The sequence below is a fragment of the Ursus arctos genome, unplaced genomic scaffold (genome assembly GCF_023065955.2).
Source record: "Ursus arctos isolate Adak ecotype North America unplaced genomic scaffold, UrsArc2.0 scaffold_32, whole genome shotgun sequence".
Taxonomy (NCBI): Eukaryota; Metazoa; Chordata; class Mammalia; order Carnivora; family Ursidae; genus Ursus; species Ursus arctos.
Genome location: NW_026623008.1, coordinates 13,435,215 through 13,452,674, shown reverse-complemented (window position 1 = coordinate 13,452,674; position 17,460 = coordinate 13,435,215). Strand labels below are relative to the sequence as shown.

General features: G+C 45.4%; 1 protein-coding gene across 13 annotated transcripts in view; it reads left to right on the top strand.

The window, feature by feature from the left end:
* UBR4 (ubiquitin protein ligase E3 component n-recognin 4) overlaps positions 1-17,460 on the top strand; it is a 132,674-nt gene that overhangs the window by 38,635 nt on the left and 76,579 nt on the right. For all 13 annotated transcript variants that reach the window (XM_057305406.1, XM_057305405.1, XM_057305402.1 and 10 more), the window contains exons 27-42: positions 4,283-4,380; positions 5,549-5,706; positions 6,456-6,665; positions 8,131-8,232; positions 8,534-8,634; positions 8,877-9,075; positions 9,473-9,661; positions 10,077-10,140; positions 11,660-11,851; positions 12,655-12,725; positions 12,817-12,964; positions 13,397-13,624; positions 14,264-14,434; positions 15,474-15,656; positions 16,537-16,695; positions 17,028-17,180. In XM_057305406.1, coding sequence (XP_057161389.1) covers positions 4,283-4,380; positions 5,549-5,706; positions 6,456-6,665; positions 8,131-8,232; positions 8,534-8,634; positions 8,877-9,075; positions 9,473-9,661; positions 10,077-10,140; positions 11,660-11,851; positions 12,655-12,725; positions 12,817-12,964; positions 13,397-13,624; positions 14,264-14,434; positions 15,474-15,656; positions 16,537-16,695; positions 17,028-17,180 — 2,426 coding nt within the window. The remainder of the gene's footprint in view (positions 1-4,282; positions 4,381-5,548; positions 5,707-6,455; positions 6,666-8,130; positions 8,233-8,533; positions 8,635-8,876; positions 9,076-9,472; positions 9,662-10,076; positions 10,141-11,659; positions 11,852-12,654; positions 12,726-12,816; positions 12,965-13,396; positions 13,625-14,263; positions 14,435-15,473; positions 15,657-16,536; positions 16,696-17,027; positions 17,181-17,460) is intronic.

Below are 17,460 nucleotides of genomic sequence, written 5' to 3'. Positions count from 1 at the left end.
TTTTGGTCAACTGCTTCCTCGTGCGTGGATTAGGCCTGTCCCTCTGTTGCTGTTCCAGCTTCTTGAGGTGAGAATATAAAAACTGCATTTTAGATTTTTCTATTCTTTTGAGTGAGGCTTGGATGGCTATGTATTTCCCCCTTAGGACTGCCTTTGCAGTATCCCATAGGTTTTGGACTGTTGTATTTTCATTCTCATTGGTCTCCATAAATTGTTTAATTTGATTTTTGATTTCCTGGTTTATCGAGTCATTCCTGAGCAGGATGGTTCTTAGTCTCCAAGTGTTTGAGTTTCTTCCAAATTTTTCCTTGTGGTTGAGTTCCAATTTCAGAGCGTTGTGGTCTGAGAATATGCAGGGGATAATTTCAATCTTTTGGTATCGGTTGAGACCTGTTTTGTGTCCCAGAACATGGTCTATTCTTGAGAATGTTCCATGGGCATTAGAATAGAATGAGTATTCTTTGGTTCTGGGGTGTAGTGTTCTATATATATCTATGAGGTCCAACTCGTCGAGTATGGCATTCAAAGCCTTTGATTCTTTGCTTAGTTTTTGCCAGGGTGTTCTGTCTATTTCTGATAGTGGAGTGTTGAGGTCCCCTACTATTAATGTATTTTCATTTATATGTCTCTTTATTCTGGATAAGAGTTGGCTTGTGTATCTTGCTGCTCCCCTGTTGGGGGCATATATATTTATAATTGTCATATCCACTTGTTGAATACTTCCCTTAAGAATAATATAGTGCCCTTCTGCGTCTCTAACTATAGTCTGTAGTTTAAAATCCAATTTATCTGATATGAGAATTGCTACCCCAGCTTTCTTTTGAGGACCATTTGCGTGAAAGATGGTACTCCATCCCCTTACTCTCAGTCTGAATGCATCTTTGGGTTCGAAATGAGTCTCTTGTAGACAGCAAATGGATGGGTCATTTCTTTTTATCCAATCTGCAACCCTGTGGCGTTTTATGGGATGGTTCAAACCATTTACATTAAGACTGATTACTGATAGATATGATTTTAATGTTGCCATGTTGCCAGTAAAGTCTTTGTTTGTATTGGCTGTGACTTTCTGTTCTGTATCACTCTTGGGGCCTTTTTACTTTTATAGAACCCCCCGTAATATCTCCTGTAGGGCTGGTTTCGTAGTTACAAAATTGGTTAGTGACTGGCGATTCTGAAATGTCTTTATTTCTCCATCAATTCTGAATGACAGCCTTGCTGGATAAAGGATCCTTGGCTGCATGTTTTTCTCTGAAAGAGCTTTAAATATGCTCCCCCAACCCTTTCTCTCATTCCAGGTCTGTGTAGACAGGTCTGACGTAATTCTGATGCTTTTGCCTTGGTACGTGAGAAATTTCTTTGCCCTGGCCGCTTTCAATACTGTATCCTTGCATCTAATATTTGCGAATTGCACTATGATGTGACGTGGCGTAGGTTTGTCGTGGTTGAGCTTGGGAGGGGTCCTCTCTGCTTCTTGGACACGAATGTTTGTTTCCCTTGCTAGATTAGGGAAGTTTTCAGCTACAATTTGTTCAAATATCTCTTCTAGACCTCTGTTTTTCTCCACCCCCTCGGGGATGCCGATGATTCTAACATTGGATCGTTTCATTGAGTCAGTAATCTCCCGTAACCTACATTCGTGGGCGTGGATTTTTTTAAGACCATCTTCTATTTTCATTTTTTCCTCTATTAACCCATCCTCCAATTCACTAACCCTTTCCTCTGCTTCTGCGACCCTGGCTGTCAGAGCCTCTAGTTTTGCCTGCATTTGGCCCATAGAATTTTTAATTTCTGTCAGATTCACTCTCATTTCTGTCCTTAGGGATTCTATATTCTCAGTAACCTTTTCGTTTATACTTTTTTCAATTCTACTCATCATTTTGACCATCGTTACTCTGAATTCCATTTCTGATAATTTGGTTACATCCATATCCATTATTTCTGTGGCAGAGGCCACAGTCTCACTGTCTTTTCTTTGCTGGGGGGGGCTTCTCCTTCTTGTCATTCTGATGAGGAGAGGTTGCGGGGTTGTCCAGAGCCCAAATTATTGACTGGGTCCCAGGCCGTGCCCCTTGTTTTATAGGGATCTTAGGGATGTGGGCTTCTTCTTTAAAGATTTTATTTATTTATTTATGTGGCAGCCAACCAGCGAGAGAGGGAACAGAAGCAGGGGAGTGGGAGAGGAAGAAGCAGGCTCCCAGCGGAGGAGCCCGATGAGGGACTCCTTTCCGGAACGCTGGGATCACGCCCTAAGCCGAAGACAGGCGCTCAATGACTGCACCACCCAGGCGCCCGGGTTGTGGGCTTCTTGATTTTTCAGCCTGCCTTCTGTGTTCTGGGGGAGGGGCCTGCCGCGCCGATACTCAGGCAGCCCTGTTTGGGTAGAGTCTCCGTGTCCCCTGCGAGGGGGGATGGGGATGGGCACTCTCTGAGCCGGTATTTCCAGGCTTTTGTTCTCTGGCGGCTTTCCCTGGCGGTTTGCTGTGCCTCTTCTGAGAGTCAGAGCAGCAGCGGCCGAATTTCAGCCTCTGTCACAGAACAGAGGGATTGCGGCCCATTCTCTACTAATGTTCTGGCCACTTTAACTCTGTTACTGTTGGTGCTGCTCAACCCTGCAGCGTCCCGGGATGTGCGCCCCACACCCGGCGTCCCAGCCCTCACTTCCAGGGCCGGCGCGTCTCTGTCCTTTGTGTTTCTAATGCCGCCAGCCGCCAGCCGCCCCGCGCCCGCTCCCGGATCTCCCGGTCTCAGTCTGGATCCAGTGAGCGCACCAGGATTCCGGGGTTCCGCGAGATGCCTGGTGGCGCGCGCACCCGGCTCACGGTCTCAGTCTGCTGTTTTGCGGGTGCCGACCACGAGCCACGCCCGCTCCCCCGTGCAGGTGGCTACCGCTTCCCGGCGCCCGAACGCGGCGGCTCCCTCCCCCTTCCGTTTATCTTCCGATATCTGTGCACAGTTTCATGGCTCCCCGCTTCGTACCTCAATACTCAGCGCTGGAGATGTTCATTTGTAGAGATCCAGATGCGTCTTCCTGCGTCTCAGGCTGGTTCCGTGGTTGTTTAGGCTGGTCTGGTACCTATCCCACTCGACTCGGAGGACCGGCTGAAAACGGTGTCTCCTACTCCTCCGCCATCTTAACTCCTCCCCTAGTAGGACTAGTCTTACCACTCCTCTGTCTCCTGACATTTACCACTTGCTGGAACCTTTCTGTGTATCGAACGCTGACACAGGTTTATCTCTTGTCAGTCCTCTTGGGAGCCTTATGAAGTGTTATTTTGCTCTTTTACTCAGTAGGAGACTAAGTCTTAGAGATGTTAATTTGCCCAAAATCCTACGTCTTGCAAGATGTGGAGGCTGGGTTCCATACCAAAGTCATTTGTTTCTAAATCATTAGCCTGTGTTGTTCTCCTTTTCATTTACGGAGATCAGGAAGACTAGTGAGCTGCTGCTTTGTGCTGGGCAAACCTCTTCCCTGTGCTAGGAATGATCTGGTAGAAATGGAGGGTGGGGGAGCAAAAGGGCCTGAGCAGGACTGGAGTTAAGAGCAGTAGTTACCCTCTCAATTTATAGCTATGTGTATTTTCCTGAATTGCAAGCTTTAAATGCCCTTTCAGTTGTTCACATAGTCACACTTTTGGAAATTAAGTTCTCCTACTTCATGGAATGCTGTTCTTGATGTGCATTAAGAATCCCTGTCCTCAGGGGCACCTGGGTGGCACCATCAGTTATGCGTCGGACTCTTGATTTTGGCTCAGGTCCTGATCTCAGCGCCGTGGTCAACGGGGAGTCTGCTTGAGATTTCTCCCTCTCCTTTGCCCCCCCCCCCAAATCTCTGTCTCTCATTCCCTCTTTCTTTAAAATGTATAAATAAATCTTCAAAAACAGAAAAAGAATCCTTGCCCTCAGATCTGTCTTGAGAGGAGGAGAAGAGATCAACATGCTACCTGTTCGTGGAAGGTGTAGCAGATGCTGAGTAGCAATTGTAGCCTGACTTGTAGTGACACGCTCGCGCTTTGCATCCTGTTCTCAGCTGTCGTCTTTACTTGTGAGATTAGAAAGTGAATATGATGGGAAATGAAAACCTTATAATTGACATTGTTAGCTATTAAGCAATTAGCTAGTTCTTGGATGTAGTACTGCTATTGAAAGACTTATCTAACCGATCCTAGTAATTATGTTGACAGCTTGGGCAATGGTGTATCTTCCTGCATTTGGGCTTGGCTTTAAAATAGTATTTGTCATTCTTTCTCTCTTGTGATGATGTGTTCCTTCCTGTCGCCTCCAGGTCCCACTCTGGTTCAGAATTTACCATCCTGGGTGCAGGCTGTGTGTGAATCCTGGAACAACATCAACACCAATGAGTTTCCCAACATCGGATCATGGGTGAGTGTCTGTTCTCAGAATAGAGATGGGGAGCGCTAGGCATTCTGTGTTCTGTTCTTATTCCTTGGCTGAAATTAACTGCCAAGAGGTCTTGGTATGCCGCAATATATTTGCTATGGCTGAATCAATAATCAAAGGCTTGAATGACCCAAATGGTACCCAGGTGGTTGTTTCGTTAAGAAATCTGTGTTACTGTGTTATAGGGCAACCGTTTTATTGCTTGGAGTCTCCATTTCCTTGTCTTTTTCATACCGGGATGTGAAGATTAATTGTATTAAATGTTAGGTGCCCCTGAATTCTCAGTAAATGTGAACTGTTTTCATTTTCCTTTTAGGAAAAATGTCAGGAACCTGCTCCTTTTGTCATAGTTTTCTAGGTAGGGTAGCTTTCAGGTTCTAGAGGCTGTTAGAAGACTGTGGAGTCTCTTGTCAGTTTACTTGACCTTTGTGTCTGCTCTGCTCAGATTACCTCTATTAACAGATTATTCCCTTGTCACAGTTCGTTGGGGAAGTCACGTATTATAATCTTGTTATCCCTGCTTTATAACCGTGACCTCTGTTTAAATCACACGGAGCTGTAGCAGAAGGATAATGAAGATATTTTAATGGAGACTCTGATGCTTTGCAAAATACTCCCCTTCTTAATTATTAGAGATAGTAGTTTTAGTGTTAAATAGAACATATTCTAATTGTTTGAAAGAATTATTCTAATTGTTTGAAAACTGGTGTTGGATATCTTAACTTAGTACTAACATTTTAAATTTTTAGCTTTTTTTTTTTAAAGGGGGTAGGGGCAGAGGGAGAGGGAGAATCTCAAGCTGACTCCCCACTGAACAAGGACCTGATGCGGGTCTCGAGCCCATGACCCTAAGATTATTACCTGAGCCGAAATCAAGAGTCGGGCGCTTAAACCTGAGCCACCCAGGCGCCCCTTAACTTTTTAAATTTTGAGTTACTTTTGTACTAACTAAAATTTGTAAACGGCTTCCTTCGCTCCACCTCACTTTCCTTCCCAGGATAAATAATAGTGTATACTGAGTAGAGCCATTAGTCTAGAAACCTCAGTGGGGTCTTAGTTTGTGCCAGTGGGTTCTTTTCCCCCCACATGAGAATTTTATCCCGGCTAGATAGATGGTCTGTCCATTCGTGTATGTTTTGCTTCCTTTCAGCGCAATGCCTTTGCTAATGACACCATCCCTTCTGAGAGTTACATCAGTGCTGTGCAGGCTGCTCACTTGGGGACTCTTTGTGGCCAAAGTCTGCCCCTGGCTGCTTCCCTGAAGCATACCCTCCTCTCACTGGTCAGGCTGACTGGAGATCTTATTGTGTGAGTACCTACTGTGGAGCCCTGTGTGCTCTCTGTTCCTGTGTTCCTTCGTAGCTAAAGGAAGATGAAGTTTATAATCGTATAATAATGCTTTTCTTGGATGCTTCTCTAGCAAGGAGAGTGTGTTGTTTCAGAGTGGAGTGTGAGCATTGAGCTAGAATGTGATGTGAAAGGTAGCAGAATACCTCCTTCCCTCTTGCAGAAAAGGCCATCCAGGCTTTAAATCATGTTGTGATTTTGGGGTGCTTTGGGTTGGAGTTTTAAGGTGGCACTGATACATTTCAAATCATGCATCTCCAGAATTCTCGCGGGAGTTAGCCTCTGTCTTGTGGGGCCCGGGGTAGGCCGGCGGGGGCACTGCTTTGTCTTCCTGTGCAGAGGGCCCGGGTGAAGTCCTCTATCACATCGCCTTCACAGTGATCCAGATTCCTGGCAGTTCTACAGAGTTGTCTGCGATGGGTTTCTAGCTTAGGTTTTAGTTAATTTTCTTTTCTGAATATTATAAAATACATGTTAAGTTGTTAAAATGGGCCTTTCACCTGGAATTGATTTTTGTTTCTGATGTAATAATGAAAAATGAAATTATGAAGTTGTATGATTACACCTATATAAAAAATAACTATCAAGGGACAAAAGACTGGAATAAAAGCCCTCCTCCCTCAGTAAATGATTGAGTTGCCCTATCCTCGCCTTCGCAGCTTTGTTGGGGGAGTATATTCACTAACGTGGTTCCATTTTCTTTGCTGAAGTTGGTCCGATGAGATGAACCCGCCGCAGGTAATTCGGACTCTTCTTCCCCTTCTTTTGGAGTCGAGCACTGAGAGCGTCGCTGAGATCAGTAGCAACTCCCTGGAGCGCATCCTGGGCCCTGCAGAGTCTGAGGAGTTCTTGGCTCGAGTGTATGAGAAGCTGATCACTGGTTGTTATAACATTCTGGCCAACCATGCAGATCCCAATAGGTGAGCCTGATTGAGGGGGCAGCAGGCGCCCAGGATCTCCTGCTGCTTGTAGTGGAATGTACCAGCGCTGGCTTCTTTAGGTCATTAATAAATGGCTTACTGTGCTTTTTAACAGAAAGTTCTGTACTTGTGTGCATTTTATGTTCTTGTGGACATGCACGAAAAGTTATTTGGAATCCACTTTTATGATTAATTGTTAGGAATCAATGTTGAGAAAGTGGAAGGCTTAAATGGTTCAGATTTGGAAACTTCAAGTAATTGAACAGATGCTTATCAAGCGCCGTACTTGATGTAATGAACTGTACAAAGGAGCTTCATAGGATTTCTAATATTTTTGGAATCATGCCGCTGACATGGGTGGTGGGGAATTAGACAGTCTTTCACCATCGTTTGACTTTGGTACTTTAGGCCATAGTGATGTGGGTGAGTCCTCAAGAGCAGCAGAGTAAGTTACAATGCTTTGTCCCGCTGAGAACTGTACTAATAAAGGGTTCCAGTATAGACATTCCTGGCTTTTTGTTGTTGGCTTCAGTGTTTCATCAGGTGCTCCTTTTTTTTTTCTTCTTCCCTTCCCTTCCTCTTCGCCTCCCCCTCTCTCTTTCCCTCCCTCCCTCCTTCCCCCTCTCCCCTCCCCTTCCCTTCCCTTCCCTTCCCTTCCCTTCCCTTCCCTTCCCTTCCCTTCCCTTCCCTTCCCTTCCCTTCCTTTCCCCCTCCCTTCCCTTCCCCTCCCTCCCTTTCTTTCTTTTCTTTCTTTCTTTCTTTCTTTCTTTCTTTCTTTCTTTCTTTCTTTCGAAACAGCAGCAATGATTCTTTGAACTCTTAGCCTTTGACTACATCCTTTATCTAAGATTTTAGGAACATTTTTGTTCTGTTACAGTTTAATGTATTAAACATGTACTGAGCTCCTGTGTAGCCAAGCTTTATGTTAAGCTTTGAAATTAAAAAAAAAAAAAAAAAATTTTAGGGGCACCTGGGCGGCGCAGTCGTTAAGTGTCTGCCTTTGGCTCAGGGCGTGATCCTGGCATTCTGGGATCGAGCCCCACATCAGGCTCCTCCGCTGGGAGCCTCTTCTTCCTCTCACACTCCCCCTGCTGTGTTCCCTCTCTCACTGACTGTCTCTCTGGCAAATAAATAAAATCTTAAAAAAAAAAATTAAAAAAAATTTATTTGACAGAGAACATAAGCAAGGGGAGCAGCAGGCAGAGGGAGAGGGAGAAGCAGGCTCCCCGCTGAGCAGGGAACCCAATGCGTGGCTCAATCCCAGGACCCTGGGATCATGACCTGAGCTGAAGGCAGGCGCTTAATCGATTGAGCCACCTAGGCACCCCTTATGCTAAGCTTTGAAAAAAAAATTGAATATTGCCCTTAGGGTTCAGTCATAACTTAGGATTTTTAAAAATCAATATTAGGAAGACATTGAAAAAGACGTTATTTCTGGTAGTTAATTTTTCTTTTTGATCCTCAGTGGACTGGATGAATCCATCTTGGAGGAATGTCTCCAGTATTTGGAAAAGCAACTGGAAAGCAGCCAGGCTCGTAAAGCTATGGAGGAATTTTTCTCTGACAGGTGAGCCGTATTTTGTTTTACTCAGTGAACATGTTTTGAATGTCTCCTGAAAGCGTTAGGTGTTTTTTTCTCAGGGAACACTTACAGCCTGCTTAGGTGTTTGTACTATGGGGAGGACTTAGATTAATTGCTGACTCCTTCAGGTTATTGATGAGGGGTCGACTTCGTGAACACCTAGTGTCGTTGACTGACGAGTGATCAGTTCCCCTAGGGGAGATGACATTGAGAAGAAATAGAAGCGGATGCCTTTTTATGTGAGGTTTAATGTGATTTTCCCTTTTTTCCCCCTTCTGCCTCCCAGTGGAGAACTCGTGCAGATCATGATGGCAACAGCCAATGAGAACCTGTCTGCTAAATTCTGTAACCGAGTTCTGAAATTCTTCACCAAACTCTTCCAGCTGAGTGAGTGACAGCTTTTAGTAATCTTCTTATGGGAACTTTGATGTCCAGCTAATACTGTGTATATCTTCTGCCCGAGTATAACTACCGAGTAACAAGTGCAGACAATCCCTGCGAGGAAGTTGGGAAGGAAGTTGAAAACTTGCTCAAAGCCTTTCCTTCCCCCTTTCCTGGCTCCTAGTCAGCATCTTCCCTCCTGTCCCTCCCCCTCCTTCACTGACCGCAGCCTCTCGGTCTGTCCCTAGCTGAGAAGAGCCCTAACCCGAGCCTTCTGCATCTCTGTGGCTCTCTGGCACAGCTGGCTTGTGTGGAGCCCGTGCGCCTCCAGGCCTGGCTCACCCGCATGACTGCGTCGCCCCCCAAAGACTCTGACCAGCTGGATGTGATTCAGGAGAACCGGCAGCTGTTGCAGCTGTTGACTACGTACATTGTTCGGGAAAACAGGTAGAACAAATGCATTTGGGTCACGTGTCCCTAAGAGCCCCGGATGAATGTTGGGGGCATTTGCTGCGTTCTTTCCTTCAGGCATTGGTCCTTAGCATTGGGAGTGATTCTGGAGCTCCCCTCACTAGACTTAAGGAATGTAGTAGAGCTCCTTAATTTCTCCTGTGGAGAAACTTTTGCAGTGACTGGGCCTGTCAGTTGTCACATGGGTGACTGTTTTGTGCTCTAATAGCTGAAGTCCAAAACTGGGTGCATATATACGGAGTGGGGAGGAAAGGGGCGGGGGGAGAGTCAAGTATTTAATGTTTAATTTTCAACGTCCCTTACTCTTACAAATTTAGAAGTACAGACAGATTCCTGGTGTTTACTTGCTAATTTGCTGTTTCTTTTTTACCAGCCAAGTTGGGGAAGGTGTGTGTGCTGTGCTTCTGGGCACCCTGATCCCCATGGCAACAGAGATGTTGGCCAATGGTGATGGGACTGGTTTCCCCGAACTCATGGTTGTGATGGCCACCCTGGCCAGTGCAGGTCAAGGTGCTGGCCATCTTCAGCTTCACAATGCTGCTGTAGACTGGCTGAGTAGATGGTAAGATGATGAAATTGGAGGGGCCCATCTATAAGTGCAGCGTTGCTCTTAGAGAAAAGGGGGATAGATAACGAATTGCGAGTTTTCATTGTAGCGTGGCACATAAAAGAGCTTGAGTCTTTACCTTTTTATTGGGGATTGAGGGAGTAGTCTCTAACTCTTCACTTGAGACTCAGTCTTTGTCACATTCTTAGTAGGGTTTCCTGTTCATTATCCCTAGGAGAAGTCTTAGGGAAAGTATATCAAGTGTCAGTGATAAGAGCAGAGCACCCCACACCTCTGTGTTTTCTAAGAATGCCTTTGCTTCCCAGTGTCACAGAATGATGCAGGATTCATGAAACTTGTTCCTTTTCTTTGGTTCCTTAGATGATTTTTGTTTCCCTCCCCCCCCCCCCTTTTTTTTCCTTTGGGACAGCAAGAAATACCTATCACAGAAGAATGTGGTTGAAAAACTGAATGCCAACGTAATGCATGGAAAGGTAAGCAAAGTGCGGCGTGACAGCAGTCAGGGGGAGTGATGATTTTTCTTTGTGGTCATATAGAAGGCTTCCTTTTGACTGGCTTCTGGCCCTGGCCAGCCTGCCTACAGTTTCAAAGCCCTGGGAGTGTGTAAGTTGAACTACATGCCTGCGGGCCTCTGCTGGGTCATGAGGAGTGATGGGGGGAAATAACAGGGTAAACAAAACATCCAGCTGAATCCTTAAAACCTAGTGAATTTTTGCTATTTTTTAGACATTGGTATGCTGTAGAAAATTGTTTCTTGCTCCTGCATTGGAACTGTGTGCTCTGAGTAGGTGGTATATGGGGTCACTGACTGCCTTCTTGGCTCTAGTTTACTTACTAGAATTGTTTAACGTACCTGAAGGTTCAGGTCGCTGCTGCGAAGAAGGGTTTTAAACTGACAGAAATCTTGCATCCGGGCATTCTTCTCCCCCATCCTTGCCCCCCCATGAACCTGACATTGGTGGCTAAGAGTAGGTAACTGGCCTCTGAGACCCAGCACTGCACTATTCATGTCTCCTTCTTTTCTTGCTAGTCTTTCTCCTCTCAGCTCTGAACTGTCAGAGTGCAGAGGGAAGGAACTTAGAAATCTGAGGCCTTGATGCCAGGCTCCTGGGATTTTAGGCAAACATGAGCTACTGGCAGTGGTTTGCTGGAAAACTTTTCGCTTGATTTCTGAAGCTGTTCCTCCCTTACTGCATTAATTTAAAACCCAGTAATGTAAATGTCTTTAACTAATGGTTAAAAAAAAAAATGCTGTTGGTAGGAAAAAAGTCAATGAGAGCCCATTCATACTTTTAATCTAGTCTTTTTATTAAATTGGGGTATCTGTGACATGTAATGCTATATTATTTTCGGGTGTACAGCATAATGATTCGATGTTTGTGTAGGTTGTGAAGTGATCACCCCACTAAGGCTAGTCAACATCTGTCTTCATGTGTAGTTCCCAAATGTTTTTTTCTTGTACTGAGGACTTTTAAGATCTACTCTTTTAGTGACTTTTAAATATGCGATACAGCCTATAGCCAGCTCTAGTCCCCGTGCTGTGCATTATATCTCTGTGACTTATTGTACAGCTGGAAGGTTGTATCTGTTGAACCCCCTTCATCCATTCTCCACGCACCCCATACTCCTGCCCCTGGCAACCACCATTCTGCTCCCTGTACCAGTTGTCTTTTCTTGAATGGTTTTTGCCTCCAGTTTTACTCTATTTTCCTGACTTCAGTTTTATCTCATTTAACAACCTCTTATAGAGGGTTGTCTTCATGCTTAAGAATGAATGAATCGCATTAATTCAGTTCAGTGTATTCACTGGCTATATGCGGTCACGGTGCTCAGAGCTGAGGAAATAGATAATTAAAACATGTTTTTTGTCTGCTTTTATACCCTGTCTCTGATCTTGAGCTTTATTGGGAAAACCTTGAGAAAACATAGTACCCAGTAATCAAATACAGAGAACTGAAGTTTCTGTGTTGTGACGGTGGACTTCTCTTCCAGCATGTGATAGTCCTGGAGTGTACGTGCCACATCATGTCTTACTTGGCTGATGTCACCAATGCCCTGAGCCAGAGTAATGGTCAAGGCCCAAGTCACCTCTCGGTGGATGGGGAGGAGCGGGCCATTGAGGTGGACTCAGACTGGGTGGAGGAGTTGGCAGTGGAAGAGGAAGACTCCCAGGCGGAGGATTCAGTAAGTACCACGTCACCATCCAGGCAGCCATGCCAGGTTATTAACGGCCGACTGGCACTTTCAGAGCTCATGCTAACAAGCCTTTGGCCCTCTTTTCTAGCTCCTGCGAGCTTCAAAATTCTCCCACTCCTGTCTGCTTTCTCCCAGCTTACATGACCAATACCAGACTGATTTTCCAGGTCCTCAGAGCAAGCTGTAGGGATCTGATCTCTTAGGGAAGGGACTGTAATAAACACATGACTTCTCCATCCAGAGTCACTTACTCTGCCGTTCTTCAGTTTTTGTATCCTAAATGGAGTCTTAGGGATGAATCATGGGGATGGTGTGAGCTCCCTTACAGAGAAAGCATAAGATTTCTTTCATTTATTTATTTAAAAAATTTATTTATTTGAGAGAGGGAGAAGGAGGGCGAGCATATGTGGGCAGGGGCAGAGAGAGAGAGAGAGAGAATTCCAGGCAGACTCCCTGCTGAACACAGAGCCCGATGTAGGACTTGACCCCACGCCTCTGAGATCATGGCCTAAGCCAAAACTAAGAGTCAGACTTTCAACCGACTGAGCCACCCTGGCGCCCGTAGATTTATTTTTTTTCTAACCATAAAACCTTAAGCCCTCACCTGGAATTGTAGCATGTTTATAGCCTGCAGATTATTTCCAGGAGTAAGTTTTACTGGTTATTTAATGAATTGACTGTTTATTCTCTGTAGGGTATATTTTTGGGGGTGCCTGTGTAGAAGGGTATATTTTGGCGGGTGCTTTGTAGAAGGGTATATTTCTGATTAAAAAGATCTATTATCTTTGAAGGATGAAGATTCTCTTTGCAATAAACTCTGCACTTTCACAATCACTCAGAAAGAATTCATGAATCAGCATTGGTAAGAGTAGTTCGTTCTTTCATGTGAGGATTTGTTGGGCCTTGAACTGTTGGCGCTGCTGGACTCATTTACTCCTTCTTGTTCTTTGTAGGTACCACTGTCACACCTGCAAAATGGTAGATGGGGTCGGTGTGTGCACAGTTTGTGCCAAGGTGTGCCACAAGGATCATGAGATTTCCTATGCCAAATATGGGTCCTTCTTCTGTGACTGTGGAGCCAAGGAAGATGGCAGCTGTTTGGTGAGAGTTTGGAACATTTGCTGGGCTAGGAAGGGTGACTTGTTTGTGACATGGGAATACTGAAGCCAAACTGGGAAATTGTCATGTCACTTTCATGGTGGCCCGGGTCTAGGAGTAAGTTCTGGGTCTGTCACCGATCATGGCCTGAGCACTTCACTTAAAATGTTAGAACTTTCAGGGTCCTTAAAAATCTTGCAGTGTTTTTCTAAGAACTAACACAGTTTCAGATGTTGTAATTGAGACCTGTGGCTGTGAGTGCTGAAGTATTAGCTATTAGGTGGGTGCTGTGAATATCAGAATTCAAGTGTTTGGATATCATTTAAATGGTTGGTCAATTTCTCCTCAGGTCGGGATTTCCTGCCAGTATCGCAGGCAGTGTGTCATCTGTGTTTGTGGTTCGAGCTTTGGGCTTCTGACATTTTCTGTCCCTAGGCGCTCGTGAAGCGAACTCCCAGCAGTGGCATGAGCTCCACCATGAAGGAGTCAGCCTTTCAGAGTGAACCCAGGGTTTCCGAGAGTCTGGTGCGCCACACCAGCACCTCTCCAGCGGACAAGGCCAAAGTCACCATCAGCGATGGAAAGGTTGCTGATGAAGAGAAGCCCAAGAAGAGCAGCCTGTGCCGCACAGTGGAGGGCTGCCGAGAGGAGCTGCAGAACCAGGTGGGGGTTCCGGTGGTGCCCGGGACGCTGGGTGGAGTGCGGAGCCGGACCGATTGGTTCCCGAGCAAGCCATGCACGGGGCTCTCCTCGCAACACACCTGGTGGGGCTGAGGGTTGCTTTCGCCTTTCTCTGAGTTTACTCATTTTCACGGGATAGATCTGAATAGGATGTGTCGTCAGCCCTGCCTCACAGGGAGGGATTTGGGACTGAGGAGCACGGTGGGCGTTTGCGGGAGGGTGTATTTTAGTTGCGTAATACTCTAGAACACTGTTCTTGGCCAGGGATCCTCATCTGAAGCACAGAATGGAGAAAGTGATTTACATGATTGTTTTCTCAAGGATGGCACGTAATTAGAACAATTCTAGATGCACAGGAGAGAATTCAGCTAATCCTGTGTGATGGATGTGTTCTAGCATTAGGGTGTCTCCATGGGACTCCTGGTTTAGAAAGATTGCTCTAGAGTTTGTAGCACGAATCCAGTATTATTGAGAGGAAGAGTTATGGCTAGAATATCAAATGGGAAGTGCAGAGCCTGGATTCTAGATTGTGAAGGTAGTTCTTGGCAAGATTGATTATGATGAGTATGACCCATTATTTTTGTCTTTTTTTTTTCACTTGTGTATTTGGATTTTTCTCAGGCCAATTTCTCCTTCGCTCCTCTCGTGTTAGACATGCTCAATTTCCTCATGGATGCCATTCAGACCAACTTTCAGCAGGCTTCAGCTGTGGGGAGCAGCAGCCGGGCTCAGCAAGCCCTCCGGGAGCTGCATACAGTGGACAAGGTGGTTGAGATGACAGACCAGCTGATGGTGAGTGTGGCAGGAGCAGCACACTGACTGAGCTGCCAAGGTGTGCTGGATGCTCTGAGGAGTCTCCTTAGGCTAGCCAGTCCCTAGCTAGGCGGCATGGAGATCCACGTGCGAGGTGTGTCTTCAAAAGAAGACAAAAAGGTCATTTGGGCCAACTCAGTAAGTCTCCTTTTCAGTCCAGGAGAACATACGAACTCCCAAGATGTGAGGCACAACATCTGGGGGCAATTACACTAGTTAGATGTTTCTTCTGTATATAAAGTAGAAGATCTCAGGTTCCAGTGGCTTGCAGAAATCATGTTTGCCGTCTCTGCTTATAGCCCTTCAGGCAACTCTTTTTAGTTCTTCATAAGAAATAGCTTAGAAGTTGTAAGTCATTTCCACTTTAAAACCTGCTCAGCCCCGAAAAGGGAGTTCTGGTGTGTTCTGCCTGTCCTGTTCAGCAACAGCGTGAAATAGTGGGAACCAGCGTAAAGTGTCTGTGCTTCTGAAAGGGAAGCGTACAAGTGAGCGAGGTGTAGGACTAGACTCACAAGGAGTCTGTTTTTAAGGGAAAAATATTCCCTTGGAAATACACACACGTACATACACACAGATATTCTGGTATTTTAGTAAAAATGAGTCATAGTTTTACAGTAGTGGCTTTTAGACTTCGAGCTATTAAAGACGAAACAAGTAAGTATGGGGGTGGTGTTGGCGATCCATAAAGTTGCCAACTCAGTTTTGCCAGGTCAGATCAATGAAAAACATTCCATCTGTTATCACCATCATTTGACTTAAAAAAAGGGCGTTTTAACATTTCAAGAAGCCAGTACTTTGTATTAATTAAATTTAGCTTTGTGAAACATTCACTATGGTGTTCTTATCGGATTGACAGAAGAACTTTGAGAGGCTTATGTAACTGTCCATGGATTAGAGACTGGAATTTGTTGCTTTTGAGTGACTGCATTGTGCAGTGTCTTGGTCGTATGAATAGTGGATGAATCCACTTGATCTCTTTGGCTTATTGCTGCCTATTCTTTGCTTCCTTCTTTGCCAGGTTCCCACCTTAGGCTCCCAGGAAGGCGCCTTTGAGAATGTTCGGATGAATTACAGTGGCGACCAGGGCCAGACTATTCGACAGCTAATCAGCGCCCATGTGCTCCGGCGGGTGGCTATGTGTGTGCTCTCCTCCCCGCATGGGCGCCGCCAACATTTGGCTGTCAGCCATGAAAAAGGGAAGGTGGGTTTCCAGTTCTTTCCTACTCATTTTAGGTCGTGTTTGTCTTAAGTGCTAAACAAAGCAGGTGGCTATGCTCAGATTGGCCCTCTGAGAAAAAGTCTTTTGGGTTCCAAGAATGCTTTATGGGACAGAGCTCAACGAGCTTTTCTACTCCAACCCTGGGTTTGTTGATTAGACTTAGAAGCAATGTGACTAGAACACAGTTGCTATTTCTGATGAGTAGTTTCTTACTCAAAACCTATCCTTCAAGCCCTCAGAGAAAGGTGATGACTAGCGATTACCTAGGACATCATGGCTCCCAGACTTGGCGTGGTTTGGTTATGCTGGAGGGAGGGCATAAGCCAAGAGATAACAGTCTTCATAGGAAGACATAGTGTTCCTTATTTAGTTCTTTCCTGCCCTCCTGGCCCGCTGTGGACACAGGGAAGCTTATGTCATTTTAGAGAACCAGTAAGAGTTGGAAGGGTGGCAGGTATCTCAACATTTTTCTTTATTCTGGCTTATCACTAGTGAGGTTGTTTTAATTTTATCTTAAGTGAAAAAACAAGCTAGAAATCTGCTAAGTCTGTAAGATTCCTGTAAAATACTTCAAAACAAAACAAAAGCTTGTAGAGAAAGCTAGAAAGGACGATAGTACATAGGGAGTGGGCAGTTATTTCCTTGAACTGTATATAAAGAGCAGCTGGTTTCATTATTTCTCTCTTTTGTCGTCACTGGAAGGAGGAGATGAAAGGCTTTCCATCTCTCTCCAGCGGGAGAAAGAGAGGGTTTTCCTGAGAGTCTTAACTGTGGACTAGTACCCCGTTGAAGGAGCTTTTGTCGGCTCTGTGTCCTCTGCGAGGACGGGGACAAGAATAAATTGGCGACTGTCCCGTTGCAGATCACCGTTCTGCAGCTCTCTGCACTCTTAAAGCAAGCAGATTCCAGCAAAAGGAAGTTGACGCTGACCCGCCTGGCTTCTGCCCCTGTCCCCTTTACTGTGTTGAGCCTCACTGGGAATCCCTGCAAAGAGGACTACCTGGCTGTGTGTGGGCTGAAGGTAATAATCTGATCCAGGTTTGGTTACTTCGTGCTGCGGATCCTGCTCTTTTCTCCCCTGTTCTCAGCGCCTCTTTCTCTTACTCATTGTTAAGGTTAAAACCTAAAGGCCTTTGGAATATAAAAGAAATCTCTCTCTGAATTTCTCCCACCTCTTGCAGATCTTTCTTGTATTGGAAATGATTTTTGTATGTTCTTGGAACGTGAGTATATTACCAGACAGTGTGCATACTACCCGAAGGCAGGGAATGTCAGGGAAGGCTTGAGAGAGCCGAAATGAGTTAATCTGCTTCCCGCCATCTTTTAACCAGTCTGTTCTTAAACCCTGTCCAGGACTGCCATGTGTTGACCTTCAGTAGCTCAGGCTCTGTTTCGGACCACTTGGTGCTGCACCCACAGTTGGCAACGGGCAACTTCATCATCAAAGCGGTGTGGTTACCTGGTTCACAGACCGAATTAGCGATTGTCACTGCGGACTTTGTCAAGGTACAGTTACTGCTCTTGGATGATGTGGCCTTAGAATGTTTTGTTTTTAAATCCAGAATCTCTGATCTCCATTATGTGCCAGCTTCTCCCAGAAATTAAAAATAAGCAATCCTCATTTTGTCGCCTTTTGTTAATGGTGCCGAGCTAGAGCTTTCTGTGTGTAGGCAATATGACATTGTTTCTCGTTTTCCCCTTGCTTTTTCAAGCGCACGGGTCTTCCTGTACTTGTCACAGAATATGTAGTTGTGTCTCTCTCCCATGGTCATTCCTTGAGGGAGAG